Source organism: Buceros rhinoceros, unplaced genomic scaffold (assembly GCF_000710305.1).
Source record: "Buceros rhinoceros silvestris isolate BGI_N320 unplaced genomic scaffold, ASM71030v1 scaffold14682, whole genome shotgun sequence".
Classification (NCBI taxonomy): Eukaryota; Metazoa; Chordata; class Aves; order Bucerotiformes; family Bucerotidae; genus Buceros; species Buceros rhinoceros.
The window spans coordinates 12,995-34,990 of record NW_010399606.1 but is presented as its reverse complement, the minus strand read 5'-3'; the positions used below and the strand labels follow the sequence as shown (position 1 = coordinate 34,990).

Below are 21,996 nucleotides of genomic sequence, written 5' to 3'. Positions count from 1 at the left end.
CTGCCCAGGGCAGTGGTGGAGCCCCCCCCCCTGGGGGGTTTCCCCAGCCGTGTGCAGGTGCTGCTGAGGGACAGGGGGCAGGGGGGACCTGCCAGCACTGGGGAACGGGGGGACTCGAGGGGCTGAAAGGGCTTTTCAACCCAAACCACTCTGCAATCCTACTGGAAAACAGGACAGAGCACTGGGCAGGATTCCACTGCTCTGGCATTGGTATCCTCCCAGCTGGGGCACTTCTGTGATGGAATTTTAGGTGACAGAAGGGCAGAATTTCCGTGGAAATGAGGATGCCAAGCTGGGAACCTGACAGAGAACACCAGATGACTCACCTTCCTGCCTCAAACTTTACCTCCAGCCAGAACAGAGGATAATGAATTAGGCTATAGCAGCACCAGCAACGAGAGTAGTTAAAAGTAATTATATTAAAGTAATTAAATAAAAAAATAAATTGACAGCAGATAAACATGCTGCCTTTGCTCATCGAGACGCACTTTGCACTGTTCAGCTCCAGCACTGCAGTCACTTAGAGAGGTGCTTATTTTTCCACGCACACGTGGTTCTGCCGGAATTACTGGTGTTACTGGCAGGAAGTTCCCTCATTCGAAACGCCTGGAGTTACTAGCTCATGCAAGTTTTTGCAGGCTGAAAATCTACAGCAGCATTTTACCCCTTGCTCTGAGCTGGTTGATACTCCTGCAGTAAAATCGCTACGTACATAGGTGTGCAGAAAAGGCGACTCTGAGTAACCACAGAGATGGCTGAGAAGGAACACCCCGGCTTCTTCAACGTCATGTTCACCATAACGATGTCCACTAACGCTCTCGCTGGTCAAACGAAACGGGAGGAGGGTTTTGTAGAAATATGCAAGGCTTACTTGTGTTTTGTCATCTTCAGGTCGTGGCAAAAATGGCTGAAAAACCTGGCGTAGAACAAGTGCATGACCGCGTGCTCCTTTCCGCCGATGTACAGGTCCACGGGCATCCAGTAGTCTGCTAGGTCACTGCGAAAGGGCCTGAAAAACACAATTATTGAAAAAATACAGTGTGGAGAAGACAGACCAGCTCTACCACAGCAGCTCTTCGTACTCGAGTGGACACCCCTGTTCTCCCGGAGCAATACGTGTGTAATGAAAGTTCTGCTTTGCTACTGGCTCTTTTTCGTTTTTAAGAAGTGATGTGCTTATTAAATTACAGACACAAATTTAACTCCCACTGAGACCCAGATCCACACAAATATTATTGTCCTGTATTTTAAGCAAGCAACTAAGATTTCACATACCCTAGCTGAGGAAGTGATAAAACATTTGCTTGCTCTGTAAATGATTTTTTATAAATACCCTGTGGTCAGCCTTTAAATTTTTTAGTATTTATCCACACACAAACAGATTAGAGGGAAAGACAAAAGACATGCCCGCTCCAAACCAGCCCATCTTTTGTCAGTGGAGCTTTGCCATTAGGGGGGCAATGAAGCAGTTTAAGGCTGCAAACCATTCCGAAGTATCAGATGGGTCCTTGCACTCGATAAATTTACAGTAAATTCGTTATTTACAGCGCATTTACCCTGCCACTGGAGGTCACCTGCATGGTTTCCTAGCACTGCTTAGGGCTTCATTAAATATTGTCGTGTCTCCTGCCTGCAAAGCACCGTCTGTACGGGTGGTGTTCTGGAACACACACTCCACAGCCCCGTTCTAACAGATTTACTTGTTTTGTCAGCCTGTTTGATCATCCCCGCTGTAATTTTTGTAACAAGCAATTCTTCTTTCCTCACAGATGAGCCCAGAAGCAAATCGTGGAACTTTCATGTCTTTAGTGAAACATATTAAAATTAATTTGTTCCCAGGGTTCAAAAATCAGCAGGGGAATTCTCCCAAATTTTAGACCTGCCCAATATGGCTTATGGAAAGAGGGTTTACGGATACGCAGCTTAGCTAAAACACTCTAAGAAATCGAATGAAGGCAGAAATCCAGCGCAGAAGTTCAGTATAAAACTGATTTAGCTACACTAAGCTGTTACTTCAGGAGCTGGATGATGCATCCAACTAGTTCTTCCACTCCTGGAGAACTCCCTCTTGTCCATGCACAGAAAAATACGTCGAGCTGTCACCGAAGAGGAAGCACTCTGCCTGACTTAATATTAATAATAAATACACACTATCGCTAGAAAATAAATAAATGAACACGAAATAGAAGTGTTCAGAGGATTTTTCTTTAGTTTAACCAAACCAGTGCTGCCAATATAAAAAAAATAATTGGCTTAGCTCTAATAAATCACTGTATGTACCCAGACACCGCTCTGGACAGTGAATAAATTAATGTCTTAAAAATGCAACTCCTTCTGTCTTCCTCAGCCTACAGACCAGAGCTGTTCCAGTAATTCCTCTGTGGAAAACCCAGTGCTGTCAGCAGCACGACTTGAGACAGACTGCGAAGCAGGGAACCAGCTCCACAAGCACATCTCTCTTCCCACACCCTCCCCGCTGCAGCCACTACCATGAAAAATCGCCGCTCATTAATTATGCATATAGTCAAAGAGCCGACCCAGCAGGAACGCGCTGCGACGCCACTTCACCCCAGGGCTGCGCACGAGCAGGTAGCAAGAGTTACTGGAATTCAAGAGGAGAGGAATGCAGGTGCTGCTCTTGGCAGCTGGGTGTCACACCGGACTTACTGGTGGGAAAGCCCTGTCTGCCCCCACACAGAACCACTCGGCGTGTCCCAGGGAGGGTACACGTCCCACGGCTGCAGAGCCGTGGCAGACTGTTGTTCTGGACGGCACTAAGGACCACCTTTAGCTCCTCAGCTGAACATCCCCTCTGTGCCCTGCCCCATAACGCCCCTTCGTGCCAACCGCTGCCCCTGGACCTGCAGCCCACGCTCTTCTCAGCGCACCCCAGGAGACCAGGGACCTCCCTGGCCACATTGCTGGCTCATGGGGGATGATGAGCCCCAGGACAGCCCGGTGCCCACAGCCCTCACCTGTCGCTGTTGTGAGGGTCGGTGTACCTCAGGTAGTACCAAGCGGAATCCACAAAGGTATCCATGGTATCGACTTCTCGCCGCGCGGCTGCCTTACACCTGAGCGACAGAGGAGGAGAAAAGCTATTTTTAGATAAGTGACAAGCCTGGAAAAAAAAAACAACTGTGAACAGAGCGGCTGTGAAGACATTTAAATTGAAAACTTAGTCTGAAGAGCAACATGTTCAGAAAAAGTCTAACACCAAGAACGGGGCTGACTCTCCTTCCCTCTCCCTCCCAGATCCAAAGGCAAACCAAAGAGGAGCCCGAACAGCTGGAACATCAGAGAGGGCAGACGATGGCACGGCCCTGGACAGCCCTCTCAATCCTGTGCTCCTGGAACTCGGGGGAGGAGGCATTTCAGAAGCAGCAAGGCAAGTCTGAGAGCACAGCCGAGAGTCCTTTGCCTTAGAGTTAACAGGTACCGAACCGTCACCACACTCGTTTGGTACCAGCAGACATTTACCGGGAGCAGTAGGTGGCCTCTCGCTGACGGTCTGTGCAGGTTCCATTTATCTCAAGAAAAAATGGACTTGGTTTAATTTCAGCTTTCACGGAGATGTAGCAAAGCTCCTCTAGAGCTCGTAGCACAGTTTTAATTTGTGATTACAGCAAATCAATTTTTGCTTGGAGTTATATTGGCAGCACTGAGAAACCGTTTTAAATAAATTTTAGAAGCTCTGATTACTTTCTGCTAATTTCCCCCTGAATATAAATTGTTTGTAGGAGCCAATAATCACATCTAATAAACTTCCATTTGCCGTAAGTGATCCCTCTTTAAAACTCTTACTGTCAGAGCAACAGGGATGATTCTAACGACAACAGAAGTTTGCAACCTGTGACACACCTGTACAGAAATACCGCTGGCTGTACGTACCAATGTATGCACTGTGTGTGAATTCAAATGTATGTACGTGTCTAATGACTACACATAAAAAGTGAGGACTGGCTGTTTAACATTTTCCAACGGCATGGTTAGTCTCTATCAGCTCGATGAGTGAGCTGGAACTTGCCTCAATGAGCCAAGCCCAGGCACGAGTTGATGAGAGCATCACCAATTAGCAGCTTCCCTCACTCCCTCTCTCCCCAGGTCCTTCTCTACCTGCAAGTTTTTATTTCAATGAGGATAATGTAGTAAAGAAATTTTATTTCCAGCTGCTTTTTAATATTGAATAACCATTTTCTGAAGTTGCACATACAAGCCGAGACTTGGCCGATGTAAAATAACGCTGTGTTACAGCGGAACAGGATGGCTCCTCCCTCAAAAGCGAGACGCCACTGCAGTGATGGAACCATAATCCGACCTGCTTCGTGCCTCTGCGGGTGCCTGCACTCTAAACGGACACGGCTCGGCGCCACAGGGACAGCACGGGCACCTGCCAAAGTCTGTCGGATTGATACCAATCTTGTGATTACAGGCACACGCTGTAATCGCATTAGATGGTCTTCAGACGACTAACCCAATTTCCGGGACTGCTAAAACAATGAGTAACTTGGGCGTCTCCTCCCATTTGTGATTGCTAACGATATTGTCACTCCAATACCCACAGGCTTCTGTAACCTTCCATCTTGCTTTGCTTATTAATTCTAGATATTAAATGCAAATAATACAATTAAACCCCTGTTCCCGGAGAGAAGGGCCAAAGGAAGGGATGACGTAACTTCTCAGAGCAAGGAAAGCCCCGGAAGACTGCGCACACGCAGAAGTAATAGCGCAGAACATTTGGAACTGTGGCAGATGCCTGGGTGAGCAACACTGAAGGTAACCGTCAAATAGGTGAGAATCCAGAAGCCAAAGGAAGGCGAGAACTCAAAGATCACTTACAGCAAACTACCTCCTTTTAGGCTGAGCAAGCAACCCTGTGGGCCTTTATTTCTGACTAAAGAAATGCCCCGGATCAACTTGTAAGTAGGGCGGCCGCACTACCTACCCAGACACCATAAGGATTTACTGTACATCACAACTCTGCTGCTGCCCGGAACACAACAAAATTATGTTTGAGGTAAGGTCAGGGGAAGCCGAGAGTGCAGACAGCAATGTTCAGGAAGATCTTTCAGTTGAAATTCAGAGCTGCAGACCAAGGGTTCCTGGGGATTTTACGAAAGCTGCAGATCGCGTTCAGTCAGGCTGACCTGCAAGAGTCGCTTTACACTCCGGATAGCAGCGTAGTTTAAATAGGAATAGCTGAGAAACATTTTCTGTGCAGAAACCTGGAAGTAAATGTGTGTTTTACATAAAACACACGCTACCAAAGGTCAAAATGCACATTCCCGGAGAATCAGGCTGCTGTGCATAAGCTACCTGCCCAAAATTGAAAACCATGCTGATATTGTACCCTTCAAAGACAATGAGATGTTATGAACCTGCTGCACCAGTGAGGAGAGCCCTAACGCCGTCTCTATGCCCGATTCCCCTGCCAGCAGCAGGGTAACATCCTTCCCGTTCGGTCAGTGCTGGCAGCAGCATCGCTTCGCACTGCTGACAAACAACTTCCCTGGGATGTCTGATGCTCTGCAGAGCCTTGTACGCAAACTCCAGCGCACAGAGCACGCAGGCGGCTCTCGGGGTGAGACCACGGCCCTTCACGACACATGCCTCGCTACTTCATCGAGGCTGGTTTATTTCTTAAACACCAGGACACTTCCCACCTCCTTCACTCTGAGCTGCACGCTGCAAGGTACAGGGAGTGTGATTCTTCATGATAACAAATTCCATAGCTGAGGAAACCCTTCATGGTCGGACTATGGCTAAGAAAATGAACACGACATGAGCTTACTGAAGAAAAGGACATGATTCCATAGTCATATCAACTCGCTGGTGAAAGATAATGAAGATTACTGTAGTCAATGAAGAAATGGTTTTGAAATGGGAGGGCGTGGACAAAATCATTCTGTTCTTTTTTTCCTTCCTCCCAAGTTAAAACCAGCGAGATTTGCTTCAGCTTGTTTACGAAGAAATAGCAGTGGGTGTCTGTTGCAAAAAACAAGTTTTACAGAGTATATGAGAAAAGCCCCCTAGGCTAGGTCAGACTCAGCATCGTTCTGGAGCAGTAGCTCAGAGCAGTCCGTTACCAGCACTTACGGTTGTAGGTACAACGGGCTCTCCTCTGCAGCCCGGGCTTACCTGGGGCAGGAACAGTTCACCCATTCTGCAGCTGTCTCTAAGGGTGAGGCTCCCTTCCCCGTGAAGGTGGTCACGTTGGGCAACACCACGGGGAGGTCTTCATAGGGCACAGGGACGGTGCCACAGGTCTGGCAGTGGATGACAGGGATCGGTGTTCCCCAGTAGCGCTGCCGGGAGATTAACCAGTCTCTTAGCTTGTCACTCGTTAGGTCTCCACCTATTCTTTTCTCTTTGGCCTGCTGGGTAATAGCTTTTAAAGCCTCCTGCCGAGTCATGCCTGTGATCTGATTAAAAAAAAAAACCAAGAGAAGCAGAAAGAGAAATTTGTACTGCTGTCAGTGAAAATGCAAGAACAGACCAAAACCAGTCACAAACGCCATTCCCGAGAGTCGAAGTTCGTGAGCTTCCTATTAAATTCCCCCTTCCCGCTGCCTAACATCCTCCTACCCAAGAGATTATTCACATTGCAGCTACTCCTTTAGCCCCTCTTGCTCAAAGGATCAAGTTCTTGGTGGTCTGAACAGAACGAGGCTCAGAGAGTCTCGTAGACCCGTCCAGCCTTTACTGGCAGATCTTGGCATTTGCTGCCGCTATTTTAATCGGCTGCTGTTCACCGAAACCTCCAGACTACCACCAGCACAAGGCAGAGACTGAGGGAACGAGCAGCTTGCTTTCTCCTGGGTTCACTTCAGGTCTTCCTATTCGTGCTTTCACACACACCCACCTGTCACCTAACGGAACGTGAGCTTTGTGTCTGCTATCAAACGCATTTTTGCAAGAGCTGCAACACCACGGATATTTGATTTAAAGATAGGATGTCTCCTTCACTTCAGGCAGATACATTACCATAAAAGCTTACAGCACGATCCCATGAATACGTGGGAAAAGGTCTAATACATTAATATTTAGCTTAAAAAACGTATTGAGATGATGAAATAAGAACCAGCTGTTAACATGGGTTGAATTATTCAGGTTCCATTATAAAACTCAGACCAACAGAATCTTCCTCTCAGGTACAAAAAGAAAAAACTCATTTTATTGCTACAGAAGAGCTACCAGATAGATTCCATCACTGAACTATTCCTAGAAATTTGGTAGCATAAGTGTGGCCTGATTCTTAAAAAAAAATTCCCTTTAATCATACAAAGTATCTGGCACTCCTGAGAAAAGAAATTTCGTTTGCGTTGTTATTGTGAGTTGGAGAGAACTCCGTACTTCTGTACCCACCTCTGCAGAATTAATGACTCGCTCCGAACCATTTGGCAGCGTCTCGATGACTTCAGTGAAAGGAATGCCCAGAGTCTTGGCTACTGCAGCATCTTCTGCGCTTGTGCTCGGAATTCCTAGGGGGGGAGTGAAAAACAAATCAGTTCAGGGATTGACTAACGCAGATATCAATCATCGGTCTGAGGATAAAACTTTTGATTTCTATGGCACTCTTTATAACGACTATGTTTGCCCAAAAGGGTTTAAAAAACTAAGAACAATAAAAAGGTTTTTGTGTTCTTTTTAGCAGGAAAATTCAAGCTGCAATAATTACAAGCACATTTTCTCCGTTTCTCAAATGTTTGTCAATGTCCAGCCTCAAAAAGCTGAAAATTTGATGGTTCTGAAAAAGCCCCAAAATAAAGCTACAAAATTTTGGATAAACACAATTTCTAATACGGTTATATTATCTAAATAGATCTTTAAATAATACAAATTTTAATTCTGTTTGCTCACACGAGGAACAAATACTCAGCCAACTGCCAAAATACTCCTCTTGTTTCAACAGCAAATCTCATCTCTCTCATTTCATCGTGTATTAAGCTGTTCCACAGCACAACAGCCGCTGATGTTACTGTCCCTTTCACTCCCTACGAAAGGCACAACCTGTTGACAAACTCAGGAAAACAATTCAGCCACCACCGGTTTTCTGCGCAGAGCACAACTCCCGAGAGCAGCTCCGGTGCTGCTCCAGCCGCTCAGAGGTCGCGGTACCTGAGGCCCCCAGCGCTGTGGCTGCCTTTGCCCCCGTCGTCTGGGGCAGTCGCGCTCCTCGGTGCTGCTCTGGAGGAGCCCTGTCAGGGCAGCTCCGAGATGCCTTAACTTCACCCACGGACAAACTACTGCAGTCAAACCCAGCCTTGTCCAGGCGTCGAGGTGTCTGCTCGCAGTAACTGTCCGCACGCAGGCGTTTGGGAGCAGATACTAATGAAATCCAAGGAAAACGCCCCGTGACAAAACTCCTCAACGGGCAAAACGGGGAATTGCTATTTTCTCTTCCCAGCAGAAGTACGCTTGTGCCATTTCAAGGCCCTCTTCTAGAATAACGCGTGTCTGAGGCTGTCAGAGCCTCAGCCTGCAACAGGTGCCTTCACAATATGTTCTGCGAAGGGAGAAAAGCGAGTCCCACTTCTTGGTCTTCCTGCTTCTCAAACGATGCTGCTCTCACGGTTTGTTCGCGAAGCGCAGCAGCTGGCAGCCAGCGCTGCCCGGGAAGAGCTGGGCTCTTTCCAACAGACATAAGGCCAAGGTAGGTGCCAGCGAGCGAGCTGGAAGCTCTGACTGAAGAATCAGAGCAGACATCTCAGTGATTTGGCTTCACTTGCACGAGGAAAGGTTCTGGTTCTCAAAACCAGAGTCGTTTCTCAAATGTAAGAGTGTCTCCCAGGGAAGGTACACAGCTCACATCCACCTTGTGAGGGTCACCCCAGGCACGTCGGCACCGTCAGCGGATTTTATGTGGTCCAGGATCGTTGTGCAGGAATAGCCAATATTGGCAGTGGGGTACAAAAGAAAGTGGCAGCTCCAGGCATCGCCAAAGGGGCAACAAAAGGGAGTTAAGGGAGGAAGGTAGCAGGAGCAGTGAAGAAGAGAGAACTACTTCCCATTACGTCTTTTACGTTTACTGTACGTTTCTCTAAGGATGCACATAACTGACAAAAACAAGACAAGAGCTGAAAGTCTGGGCTGTTTGCAAAATAACTCTGTCAAACAGTGGCGCAGCTCTGTTGTCATTTAGGATGGAGAGAGACAGCCCCAAACACGTGCACTGTGGGTAATCCATCGCTTGAGATACGCGGAGCCCCAGGTTTAGCTCATTAGACGTACTAATTTTATAATATTTCCATTAAAATTTATCATGCTGTAGGTCTCTTCCTCCAGACAGACTCCAGAGCGCTCATTTTCCCTCCCTCCTCCACCAAGCAAGAACAGGACCGAAGTGCAAAGCCACGGATTCACCGCGACAGCGACTCGTGCTCCAGCGCAGCGACTGGCAGCCGCGCCGCTCCCCCCGAAATGCCACGTACCTATTTTGGTATCAAGGAAATTCTCAAAAGTAGCTTTTGCTGAGATGACTACGGGGATCTCCTGGTTCGTCAGCAAATTCACAGCTGTCACGGAAGTGAGCGAGTCTGAAAACAAATGTAAAGATCACGGTAAGAAAACGTGACAGAAGAGATGCTGAGATTACTTACTGTTAGAACCCACGGAATTTAAATTAAAGTTTTGTTTAAAAAAAAATGAGAAGCCCAATCACATTTCTACAAAGCTCAGACGTATCAAAGTCTTCACTAAGTCAAATTCATGATTAAAAACTTTACTTATATGAAACACCGGAATAAAGAGTAAGATTTTAATTGTGATTAAAAAAATGAGTCGTTGGCCAAAATGCAAAGTTTGGTGCAAACTTGACCAAAACGTAGGCCTGCTGCAAGGTTAGCGAATCGCCTCTAGTAAGCCCCGAATTCTACTCTAACGCAACGTCCTCACACGCGTTACTACAGAACGACAAACCCCCCGGTTTTCAGAGGAAACCGAGGACACACACAGCCCGTGCCGAGGATTTGCTCTCTTACAGAACTACAGAGCATGAGATACACAGACCAGCGGAAACAAACCCACCTAAAAAACCTCCCGATGGCCCAACAGAATATCCCTGTGGTATGAGGAACCCAGCGTCCACGGGGACGGCAGAGGAGAGGGAGTCAGGGGTGAGAACTGAAGCGGATTTACAATGTGCAGCGTGAGTGGCTCGGCACAAAGAAAATCTGAATACTCCAAGTTTTGAGGACTCAAACCCCAGATCTCGAGCTGTTTCTAGCTTTTTCAGGGCCTTGCAGTTGATGATAATTAAAATAATTAAAATACAGACTGCTAAGAGTTTCCTGTTTCACAGCTAAGCTGAGGGATGTCTTCGGCTTGTACTGCAACGCGCAAAACCTGCTCGAAATGAAGTAACAGGGCCACTCTATCTCATCCCTCTCAACACAAAAGAGATTTTTTATTTCTGATTACTACTTTTTCAAATTCCAGGTGTCTGAGATATCCAGGTATCATGTATTTCAGGTCCACATACTCTACAGAAAGTTCCTAACCACCACCCAGAGCTTTCCTGCTCTGTTTAAAAAAGGACAAGAGGCATCGTTTCACCCTTTAGAAGCAGCCAACCAAAAAGCCCCACGGGCAGGAAGCTGAGTGGGGAGGACAGCCTGACACACACGCGCTGAAGGTCATTCTCTAGAACTACAAGGAAGCGCACTAGGAGGGAAATCCCACCTTTCCCGGGGACGAGGTCCCTCTGAAAGACGTCCCTGAGCCTGCTGCTCCCGTGCAGCAGCCGGTGGGTCGGTACGACATAGACATGGGACGCTCCGTAAATGGCTTCGGGCGTGTAGGTGTAAGCTGCCAGCTTCTCTCCTGTGGCTTCACCGTTAACCTGAGAAAGAGCAGAGAAATCCCCACTGGCAGTGTGATGGGTTCACATTCTCTGTCCTTTCCATGCAACAAATCAATCCCGTAGAAATGCACAGGTCTGAAGAGCAAAGCCGGGCGCCCTCCTGCTATAGGGAGCGCACAGAACCAAACCTTCTCCAAAGTTACTTTTAAGACCTTAAGAAAGTCTTGCCTGAGTTTATCCAAATACATCTATAAAAAAATTCTAAAATCATACGTCGTGTTACACTGTGCTGAGTTAAATTCAGTCCCCGGTTAAATAACCTGGAATCCTTCTGTTCCTTTTGAACAGGCAAAATCTGCTTCCACAGACCAGCAGCGAGGTGTTACCTCTGGAACCTGAAGAGAACTTAAGATTTTCCCAGCTTTCCACCAAGCTTCTTGGACAAAGTCAACGCTGCAACTTAAGGACAGGAATAAAAAGGGGCACAATATTGAAAGATCTGGACATAAAATATGAGTAATAAACTGTGAAGACTGCTTAAGAATTACCACCCAGCACCACTGATGGGCTTTATATTTCAGGTCAATTAACTGTGGAGTGGGGGCAGGGGGGTGGTGTTTTAGATAGAGATTTTTCCACCACAGGCATTGATACACATTTTCAGAAACAATTGATAAAAACAAAACTCCAAAAATGCACCTTCTAGCTGTGTGCAGCTCAGAGGTGCTAAGAAAGTTTAAGCTGTCTCAGTTTATATTGAGTATTTTAAGTATTTTGAAGTATTTAAGTATTAAAGTTTTCTAAGTATTCAGTATTTTAAAAAAAGAAGTCACTTTTAAAATGTTAGACCAAATAAGCACAATAAAGCTTCAAAGCAAAAGGGCTGAAATTCCCTCAGGGTCTCTGAAAACGTCTTCTGTCACTACCTTATTCACGATGCCTTTTGCACCCCTTGAGAAAAATGGGAAAATCTGAAGTCCTGTAGATAATCAGAGTTTTCTTAAGGTTTCTTCTTTCTTCCTCCCCCCTCTCTCTATCCAGACTCCCCTGCAGGTCCACCACCACCCAGCCGTGTGGTTGCCACCACTTTACTGTTGTGTGTAGTGAAGGCAATGACGGACCCACACAAGCGGAGTGACATGCCTGCGGTCAGTGCCAGAGAAGGGGCTGTGCAGAGAGGGGCTTTTCAGAGCTGAAAATCCATTTCCATCAGGCATTCCGGGGTTGAGGGCAGCCCAGCCAAGACAGTAGCGCCGAAACGTCTGACTTACCTTTAGCGAGAAGTCGAGGGAGCACCCAACGCAGTCCCCTATCCAATTCGCTTGCATTTCTTTTATGCCGTACCACTCGGGGAGGTCGGACAGAGCATCCAGCATAGCCTGATGCGAGAAAAGAAAGAATGGGGACGTTTGGCTTTTGTAAGCACACAAATTAACACTACGGGTTTAACGGTATCGAATGGCAAGTGCCGAGGTGCTGGTAAAACCACAGAAGGGGTGGATTTATATCGCTGCTGCCTCGAGTTCATCGCTTTGGGAACAGACTCCACACGGCACAAGCCAGAGGTGCGCCGTGGAGCTGGCTGTTAGGAGAAGAGCCTTCCCAAACCTTCGATGCAGAACGAACCCCTCGGCTGGAAACAAACACAGCAAACAGGGGCACAGACGGGTGTAACGCGTGGGAAGCGTAGGTGAGCTGAACGTACGTAAGAGATGGGCTTGTGGGTGTGGAGTAAAACTGTGCCGGGCTCCGCTAGAGGCAAAGAAGAGCAGCAGCATTACAGTCCAGTAAGCAGAGAGTGATGAGCTTAGCGAACAAGCCCCACTTTGAAACATCTGGTGATGACTTGAGTGAGAGACTTGGAAACACTCGGTAGCAGAGTCATTCTACTTTAATTTTTCATGGCTCTGGAAGAAAGCAAACTGTAAATGCAAACACCTAATTACAGGAGAAATTACTCCCACCTTAATTAAACACGGTAAAGCTTAAATCCATTTTGGCAGTCTTCCGGATCTGAAGAGAGACAGGCTCTGGGAAAAGCTAAAGAAACCAAAGCTATGCCCAGGGACAAGAATGACTTCAAGGCTCTTTAGGAAAGTTTGACTCGAGTGCTGGAGAAGTGGAAGATTCATCAGGACTGCTTTACTCTGTCAGGGCACCTGGAAAATTCTGGCATAGGTAGAACGTGACAATCAACCAGTTCAGATGATCAGAGAGTCACAAAATCAAGATGATTTTGCTGAAAATTCATCACAGACAACGATGACCAAGTCTGAAACCAGAAGTAAAGCGTTTGAAAGTGGAAAACCGATCTCACATATGCAGAGGGTTTAGTCTGCTGAAGATTCATAGGGTAATAGAACTTCGGCTTAGCAATCTTCAGACCAGAAAGGTCCACAAAGTCAAAGAGCAGAAGCACTTTATAATTTCCCAAGAGTATCTCAACTCCAAAAGTCCCCCTGCTTGTAGTTCAAAGAGGGAAGATTCTGCCGAGCACCTAAAAAGCTCAGTCTGACTGCAGGAACTAGAGCTGTAGTGTGATCAATGCCTGCCACTAACTTCAGACTCTGTGACAGTATTTCACCTCCTTCACAACAGTAAATGAAACATGGTGAAAAAAATCACAGCATCATTTAACCCCACACGATATATTTACTAAAACACAGGAGGTTGCAGTTTGGCTGCCCACTGCTCCGTCTCGCACTCCATCACGCCGTTCCGGCCGATTATGCAGAACAGCCGCTGCTGGTGCTTCATCTCTTCTTCTTTTGTCGGGTTTTTTTACCTTCAGGAGTTCCTGCCTGCACCATCATAGCTCTCTCTTGACTCTCATTTCCTGTGTGTGAAATATCTCGAAAATAGACACTGAAAAGGAGCAGTAACACAGATCCTGTGTCCACGGCAAAGCCTTCCTCCTAAGTGTCTGCACTGTCGGCAGCTTTCCCCTGTCTCTCGCCTAGAACTTACAGTCAAACTCCTCTGGTTTGGTTAGGCAGAGCTGCAGCGAAGACGTGATTCCTCATCAAAAGCCCAGGAAAAGGCAGCATCCTCCAGGTTTGCTCTCCAGAGCTGCTCTCGTGGCAATCACCAAAGAGAAGATATTCCCTTTCCAACACGGCGAAGCGTGTCTTTGGGATGAGTAACTGATTCCACCAGTACAACAGCTCTTTAAAACAACTGCGATCACTTTTAATGGCACCAAGCTCACTGTTTGGATTAATTTTATCCCAGCAGGAACTTAAATCCGTATTGCTGCAGCATCCCGTGAGAGGCTGCATTTACAGTGAGGTGCAGAGATCCGCCTGGTCTGGATATCCACAAACCATTCCGAGTCTGGCCCAGCTGACAAAGCAGGGGCCGCTCTCTACTGCCAAAGCGCTAAGCAAGCTGCGGAGACAGTGCTCTTGGGGCCGGTCCAGGAGAGAGCACCCAGCCTGACTCAAGAGGAAGACATTCAAAGGGAGTGGATAGAGCCTATACCATTGGAAAAAGAAACTATGAGCCAGACCCCAAGCGCGGGAAGTGGAAAAAAATCACGCACAAAGCATGAAAAACTAAAGAGGCAGCTCTTCCGTTCTCCTCCGTGATGAGGCACTGCCTCACACCAGGAAATCCAAAGCCCTGTCAAGACTCCTACCACCCTAAAACACAGCACTCATTACAGCTTCACTCCCGTTCTGCTTTAGTATCTCAGAAAATAAAAAAAATCAAGCAAAACATGATTACATGAAGTAATTCCCTGCCTGCTCTGACCAGACGAATGGGCCATCAGAGGCAGGGCGAGCCCGGAGAAAAGCTGGCGAAGAACCACTAGATGTTTGTGGATCTCCTTCACAGTGCCAGCACCGGGACAAGCGCATTCCCCACGGTACGAGAAGGGTTTGTGTCTCAACATCTGTACAAAAACAACTAAGAATGAGTGGTACTAATCTGTATGGCAACTGCAAATTAGGGTGGAAGAATTTTGGGGGCCCCATCTCTTTCCCCAGTCTTTAAAATAAACACACATATACTATTTATTGATGTGCAAAAAATAAAATTGATGTGCAAAAGCATATTTGAGGCAAATAAGTTCCAAGTTTTGTTGAAATAAAATTATTATTTTCTGGTTATTTGGGTGATTTCTGAGGATTAAAATATGAAAAAGTATTGTATAAAATTAATTTAGGAGGAACAGGCACTATGCAAAGGCAAACCTTACAGATTCTGATCTGAGGACTCAGCTGACTGTGCATAAACACCCCTAATGGCAATTTACAGGTGCACAGAAAATATAACATTTACAGATAGATTTTCCCAATGAATCTGCCCAAGATTCTGCTGGGTAACCATAGCAACTAAGTGTTTTAGCTTATACATCTTAGACGTGCAGACAACAATTTGAATAATAACGCCATCCATTAAGGCATTACACTTAAAGCAAAGAAATCTGTCAGGAGAAGAGTGACAATTAAAATGTTCTTTAAAAGCTGCCAGACCGTTTCATGGGTACTTCACCCTCAAACACGATTACTTCAGTGCTTTACATCACTCCAAAGCTTCCTGCGAAGGTCAATATTTCTGCCCTTTGAGAACACGCATTGCCCGAGGTGAACTGCCAGGTGAGCCAACACCGCTTGCTTTGTTTGCGTCTCTTCAGCACAAACTTTATCCCACACCAAGTACTCGGAATTCTCAGAGATGTGAACAGGCAGGCTTCAGGGGCGGTAACTTCTACAGACACACACACGGGGGTAGAGCACGTCTATTATTATATGCTATATACTGCACAGATGTGTACGAAAGACCACGTTGTTCCGCTTGAAGAATATTTCTGGGCAAAAAGGAGCCTCTTAAGTGCTACCGTGATTTCCAAAACCTCCTTTCTCATACCTTCGCATAGGCAGTTGTTTTGATAAACCACTGTTTGAGGTATTTCTGTTCCACTTTTGCTCCTGAACGCCACGAGCAGCCATTGTCATCCACCTGTTCATTAGCTAGAACAGTCTGATCCACCGGATCCCAATTCACCAAGGCCTAGGAAAAGTTGCAAGAAGGAAAAAAAATTGTATTTTCAGCAGCTATTTCACACCCAGAACCTTACTTTTCAAACACCAAAAGAATTATCCAGAAGCGTTCCTTGGGCCCCTCGGTTTTTTTCATTTTTATAACACCCATGTGAAGCAGTGACATGAGCTCAACCGGTCCAACTGTATTTCAAGTGATATTTTCTTCAAGTGATATTTAATGCTTGGTGTGTAGTATTCTTAGTGCCACAGTAAGGGTCTGTATTATCTCCCTGTTCCCAGAATTTAATGGTAATACAGGAGACTTCAGGCTGTGCAGAAGTGCTGCCTGACGCAGGGGGCAGACACGCTGACACGTGGGATAGACACGCGCTCTAAGTGTATTCGGCTGTCTGAAGAGACCCAGGGTTATGGGCTGTCTCTGCCACCTGCTTCCTGCCAAAGCCCAACCGGTTCGTATCCACCCCAGATTGCTGATTTAAGTCCTCAAACCAATCCGTGACTCTTAGGAGGGAAGTAGATCCAGCCACTGGTACCTAAACACCTCCAGGATGCCACAGGACTTGGAGCCTGCAGGCAAAATTTTTGTGTGACATCGCTGCTTTGCTAGAAGCCTCTTCCTTTGCAGATTCACCTGAGATCACTCGTCAAACAAACAGATTTACAGGAAAAATTAAGTTTGTTATGGCAAAGCCAGGGGTTTAATTTTTGTATTTCAAACAAACAATAATTACAGAAAAAACCAAAACCCCTAAACAAGCCCAGCATGTTTGGACATCGCAAATACTGAATCTTTTTGCTGGTTTTCACTGAAGATCTCTGACTATGTCTCGCTATGAAAATAGAAGCAGCTCAGTAGCACCCTGCCATTCCACACGCTCCCTTTCCCCATCACCCTTTTCCTCTGGGTTCGGAGAATAATTAGAGCACGTCCCTAATTATACCCTGTGGGGTTTCCTGGTTTCTGTAGAATACAAACGAAACGTCAAAGCATATTTCAGAAACCTTAGTTTCCATTTGCAGCTGGAAACATCCACTAATTGCAGCTTTGTTCGGGTACCTGGAGCTGCATCGCCACGGCTGTCCGGGGAGTTCTTTGGAAAGCTCCCGGAACACCTTTGTTTCACCTCTGCTGGCAAGGTCACCTGAACCCTTCTCTTCCCACAGGTGTAATTAGCTAAATACCTGAAGGTCAATAATCTCTTCATGTCCTGCTAACAGGGGTGTCGCGCAGTTCAACAATCTCTCTGCTGATGAGATTCCTAATGATCATGTTATCTTAGACATTTTCATGAGAGGAAAGTTAAGATCTAGAAAATTCTGTATGAAGGCTGTCAGACAAACTAATAGCAGCTATATTCTGATCCTGCACTTCAGTGTAAGTCACTGAGAATAAACATTTCTGATTTGACTTGCTACAATGCCCATTCACATTAGTTACATCTAAAATTCAGTTACCTACAAAATGTAGTTACCTATAAAATTCAGTTACACATAAATTCAGTTACGGATAAAATTCAGTTATCGATAAAATTCAGTTACAGATAAAATTCATTCTATTTCGCAGTGATTTAAAACCAATAGCGCACAATGCACTTAATGGAAGTGAATGGACGATCCAGAAACGTGCCACTGACACGAGCGACTTGCACCAGCACACCGCGAAGTATTAAAGGTCAGAGCTGGCACCCACCTCTTTTTGATACACGATCCCAGCTTCAAAAAGCTTGAGGAAGAGATATTGTGTCCATCTGTAGTACTCTGGTAAGCAAGTGGTTATTTCCTGTAGAAATTAAATGAAATCATGAGGACCTGAGGCTGTGAACAGTCGAGCGCGTGGGGCAGGTGGGGGTAAGGTGCTCAGCTTCGAGCTGAAAACTTGCAAAGGATCCTGGCAACGGAAGGGGAAATAAGGGACCACTTCAAAAGGCAAAGCAGCTTCAGGCAGGAGGGTGCTCCGGGTAGAAGCACAGCAAAAATGAGAGTGATGGAACAAGTCCCAAACAAGGGCAATGGTTGAGAGGGAAATAAAGGCAGCTAAAAATAAAAGACCACAGAAGAAGGAGAAATGGGAGTTAAAAACAGCAAGTAACAATATAACGGATACCTTTAGAACTTACAACCATTTGCTAAGCTTTTAGCAAACACTAAATTAAAAAAAACCTACCTATGTTTACAAAGTTCCCTATTTTAAATGTCTGTCCTTGAAAGAGCAAAGTGCATTTGAAACAAACACCCTGCCACGCCAGGAGAGGTGATTAATCACTATAATCACTAATCACTACAGGTGATGACAGACTCCCGGTTTTCTTTACACGCTCACACGGCAGTTTCACAGGCACAATGAAACACACCTGCTTGCACTCGCATTTTAGAGTTTGGCCAAAGTGAAAACATCTGTGTAACCCAGCACTCACTGGTTGTAAATACGCAACCATAAACAGATCACACTTCCCTCACGCCTGTTTAAGGAAGAAACATTCCTGCAGACTTTCTGCTTGACCACATTTGTACTTATTGAAGTGGAAGATGACTTCAGCACTGACCTTCAGATCAACAAGGACCCCTCTGCACCTGGGAGCTGCAGGGCTGCCGCTAAAGCCACAGATAAAATTCATTCCATTTGCAAATAGCCATCAGCTACCTGAAGCAGCTCCAAACGTGACCTGTCTTTCGCCTGAGCTTCCCACTACACGCGACTTTAGCAAGATCATCTGCTACCCAAATGACACCTAACATATTCTAGCATAAAAATTTTATTCTCTTTCTACAACTTTATATTCCGGCGCTGAAATGTTGCTTTGAACAATTAACATGACCTTTGAATAGACATGCCTCAGAAGTGTGTATAAGAGGCTTTCAAGATCAGAGACATTTAATGGCAAGTTTTCAGCACAGCATGTGAAGGCTTAGTCACGAAAAACAGTTGCCTGATTAAATCCCAGTGCTCTGCACTGAAAAAAGCCCTCTTGATAAAAGCCTGATTTCCATCTCTTCAGCTAAACACTATTTAATCATTCTTTTCTGGTTTTTTTTCCCCCTGCTTCACACAGTGACACCAGTTCTTCTGTCGGCGTGATGCCACTAGAGCCAACAGTTTCATCGCTGGAGTATCAGACACACAGGACAAGAGACAGCCTCTTTGGGGACAACATAAGATGATGTGAGCAACAGCGAAACCAGGAAGACAGAGGTGAGTTGTCAAACAAAAGTAGTAAAATGGGCTGAGATTTGTCTTTTCAGTCCTGAAGGGCCGGAGTGTGTTGACTGAAGCAAAAGGAGGTGACATTTCTCCATCTCCACAGGCACTTCAGATGGAGGCACAAGCTATACAAGTTTGAGCCACAAGACTCCGGGAAAAGGATCCCACCCACGGGCTCTTGGCACTTCTTGGAGTGAATCGCAGCAGACTGTATCGCCGAAAAGAATCTGCTGGGTGCCACTGAGCTGCAAAATGATCACTCAGGCTCATCATTCACTTCATAACCGTGAAGGTTTGAAGTGACATTTGAAGTTAAGAAAGAGAAATGACATCACCACCAAGTGAATCTCGAAAAGTGCTCTGGGTTTTTTCTACCATTCAGCACATTAAGATTTCAGTGAAAAATAATTTTCCATGTATTCCAGTTCCTGACCTTGATGAGATAATGGTAAGGAGTTTCCATCAGGCCACTTCAGTGCTTAAATTAAGGTGAACGTTAACATTTCTATTTATAATTCATGAGCATAACAAAGATTTGCAGAGCATTAACAGAACTAACTTAACTCAGAAATACAGAAGAGGGTTTGAGAAATAATATGAAGCAGCCCTTTTGCCCTGCCTTTCGTCAGCTTGTTGGTCACAAAGAGCAGCTGGTACCGTCACCAAAACACACCTTGAGCAGTCGTTACCATCCCTGCTCCTCACACCTACAGGAAGGACACCCACTCACTGAAACAGCTGAACCGAGCCCCTCTGGCAGCGTCTGCTTTGAGACAGCACAGGTACGGCCAAGGAACACAGACCCCCACCCTCACCCAACCCTCCTCACCTCAGCCCTTCACCACAGCCCAGCAACCTGCTCCCAGCGAGCAGCACGATGGAGGGGTGGGGACCTTACTGTTTGCCCCGGAAACTCTCAGTTACACACTCAGCAGCAGAATTACAGTTCACATTTGATGGTGCTGTGACTTGGGAAGCAACTGGCTCGTGTTCAGGTGAAAGAGCCCTTCATTATTTAGAAATCTGATAAAAGACCCCCTCCAGCTACCAAAAATATGGGGAAAGCAACAGTAAAGACTCTGGATAAACAACCAAAAACCCCTCACAAACTGGATGGAATATTTTGATCACTAATAAAAGAAAAACTAACTTTCAAATGCCTTGGTTTACAATTCATTACGTGGTCTAAGTCTGCTCCACTCTTATAATTTTCTTTTACGCAGCTCTGACCTCAAAACTGGTTTTTTGATGTTTTCAAGAAGAAAGTTACATCTTCAAGCTACTTTCATGGATACTTTCTTTTTAAATAAAATGCGTATTGCCTAGAAGCATTTATTTGTTGTAAGATCCAGCAGGCTTTGTGAATAACACGGAACCAGGAGAAGGGATGTCCCAGCTCGTTACCAACCTCTGTATTTTTAGCACAGCCTGAAGCCGTCCTGAGGACGGACATGTTGCACTTGACACTTATCAAGCAGGCGAGGAGGAGGGAAACGTCCGAGTGGATTTTCCCCCGATCTCTTTGGGAAGATTGAGGCAGTCTCTGCTATTTGCCTGTCTGGGTATTGAAGGTGCTGGCTCTCAGAAGCGGCCGGGAGCCTGCTCTGCTGCCTGGGACGGGATTCTGGAGGGCTCATCACCAGGAACGCCCCAATTATTGTTTTCTTCAAACCAAATCACAACCACAGCGTTTGGGGTTTTTTCCCAGGTGCTTCTAGTGTCTCTCAGACATTTCTTCCATCCTCAGAGCGCAGCTTCTTAACTCTGGATCTGACAAACAAATGGTCAGAATAAAAATGTTCTCTCCCTCATTTTTTTTTTAAATCTCTCCTCAAAATGACACCATTTGCAAAGTGGTTTTAAGATGTAACATTTATTACTTGAGGCACTTAAAATACCTGTTTCAGGAAGAAATTACCAGATCACTATTAGTATTCAAAACTACCCTAGAACAAAGCACTTACAGCTGTTTTATGCATTTAATTACATTTTAGTTTGCTTACATTTTCTGCTTAGGAGAATAATCTGTCATCATAACCCGGCTTTCGGAAAGGTTCTAATCAGCTTTTAATAATGCCTTAATTGTGGTGCCTTACTGGTTAATTTTCCTGACTGCCACCATGTAAAAATACTTCCCTGCTTTCATTCCTAAGGGAAAACAATGAAAAGACCCCAGATAAATAAAAGGAAATTTCTAGCATCCCGGGGGCACTGGGATTTGTTCACAGTGATTTTACCAAGCCATAAAACCACAACTTGTCCTCTTGTTCCTGGAAACCACTTCCCTGAACAGGACTTTATAAGCAGCCAGATTCTTCAGCACAGCTACAGGCACTAGGTATCCAAAAAGATACTTATTATTTTCTTCTTTATTATTATTTTTTATTTTCATTCTTTTTATGATTTTCATTTTTTCCCCCCTTAACATTTATAAAATGGTAAATTTCATGAGGTTCCCTTCACACCACCCAGGCGTATGCCCTAAGCGGAGGACAGAGGCAGTTACCACAGAAGGTTTTCACTTTAAAAAGGCAGTTCCCTGCGCACTAAACCAGGACCCCAGGCAGGGGAACAGGTTCCCTCCATCCCATATTTGACAAGTACTGTGCTCTAGCACAATGAAGGAGCACGGCTAAGCCACACCAATGACATTAGATTAAACACACACTCCTGTTCTGTACCAGAGTCTTTGTTAATGAGACTAACCCAGATAAAAAGCAGGTTTCTTGCATTTTTCATAGGAGTGGCTTTGTTTGCATTGTCATGGTGTTTTGTAAGCCACTGATTTATTGCCATACAAGTACAGAATAATAAAAAAAGAGTATTCTCTCCCTCCAAGAGCTCGCTTTGAAGGTAAGTACAGTGCAAAGAAGCTGGAGCGAGCCCTGGAGCCGTACACTGAGGCAGGAAGATGCTGTGCCCAGCCCAAGGAGCCTGCAGAGACACGGGCTCCACCAGCCTGGAAAATACTCGGCTGTGGCTACGTC

At 45.7% G+C, this 21,996-nt stretch overlaps 1 protein-coding gene across 1 annotated transcript in view; it reads right to left on the bottom strand.

Moving 5' to 3' along the window:
- Positions 1 to 21,996, bottom strand: part of LARS2 (leucyl-tRNA synthetase 2, mitochondrial) — a 56,639-nt gene that overhangs the window by 22,563 nt on the left and 12,080 nt on the right. The window contains exons 5-13 of the mRNA XM_010131558.1: positions 17,501 to 17,590; positions 15,674 to 15,817; positions 12,073 to 12,180; positions 10,681 to 10,840; positions 9,432 to 9,536; positions 7,366 to 7,481; positions 6,139 to 6,422; positions 2,976 to 3,074; positions 872 to 1,009 (exon numbers count right to left, since the gene is read on the bottom strand). Coding sequence (XP_010129860.1) covers positions 872 to 1,009; positions 2,976 to 3,074; positions 6,139 to 6,422; positions 7,366 to 7,481; positions 9,432 to 9,536; positions 10,681 to 10,840; positions 12,073 to 12,180; positions 15,674 to 15,817; positions 17,501 to 17,590 — 1,244 coding nt within the window. The remainder of the gene's footprint in view (positions 1 to 871; positions 1,010 to 2,975; positions 3,075 to 6,138; positions 6,423 to 7,365; positions 7,482 to 9,431; positions 9,537 to 10,680; positions 10,841 to 12,072; positions 12,181 to 15,673; positions 15,818 to 17,500; positions 17,591 to 21,996) is intronic.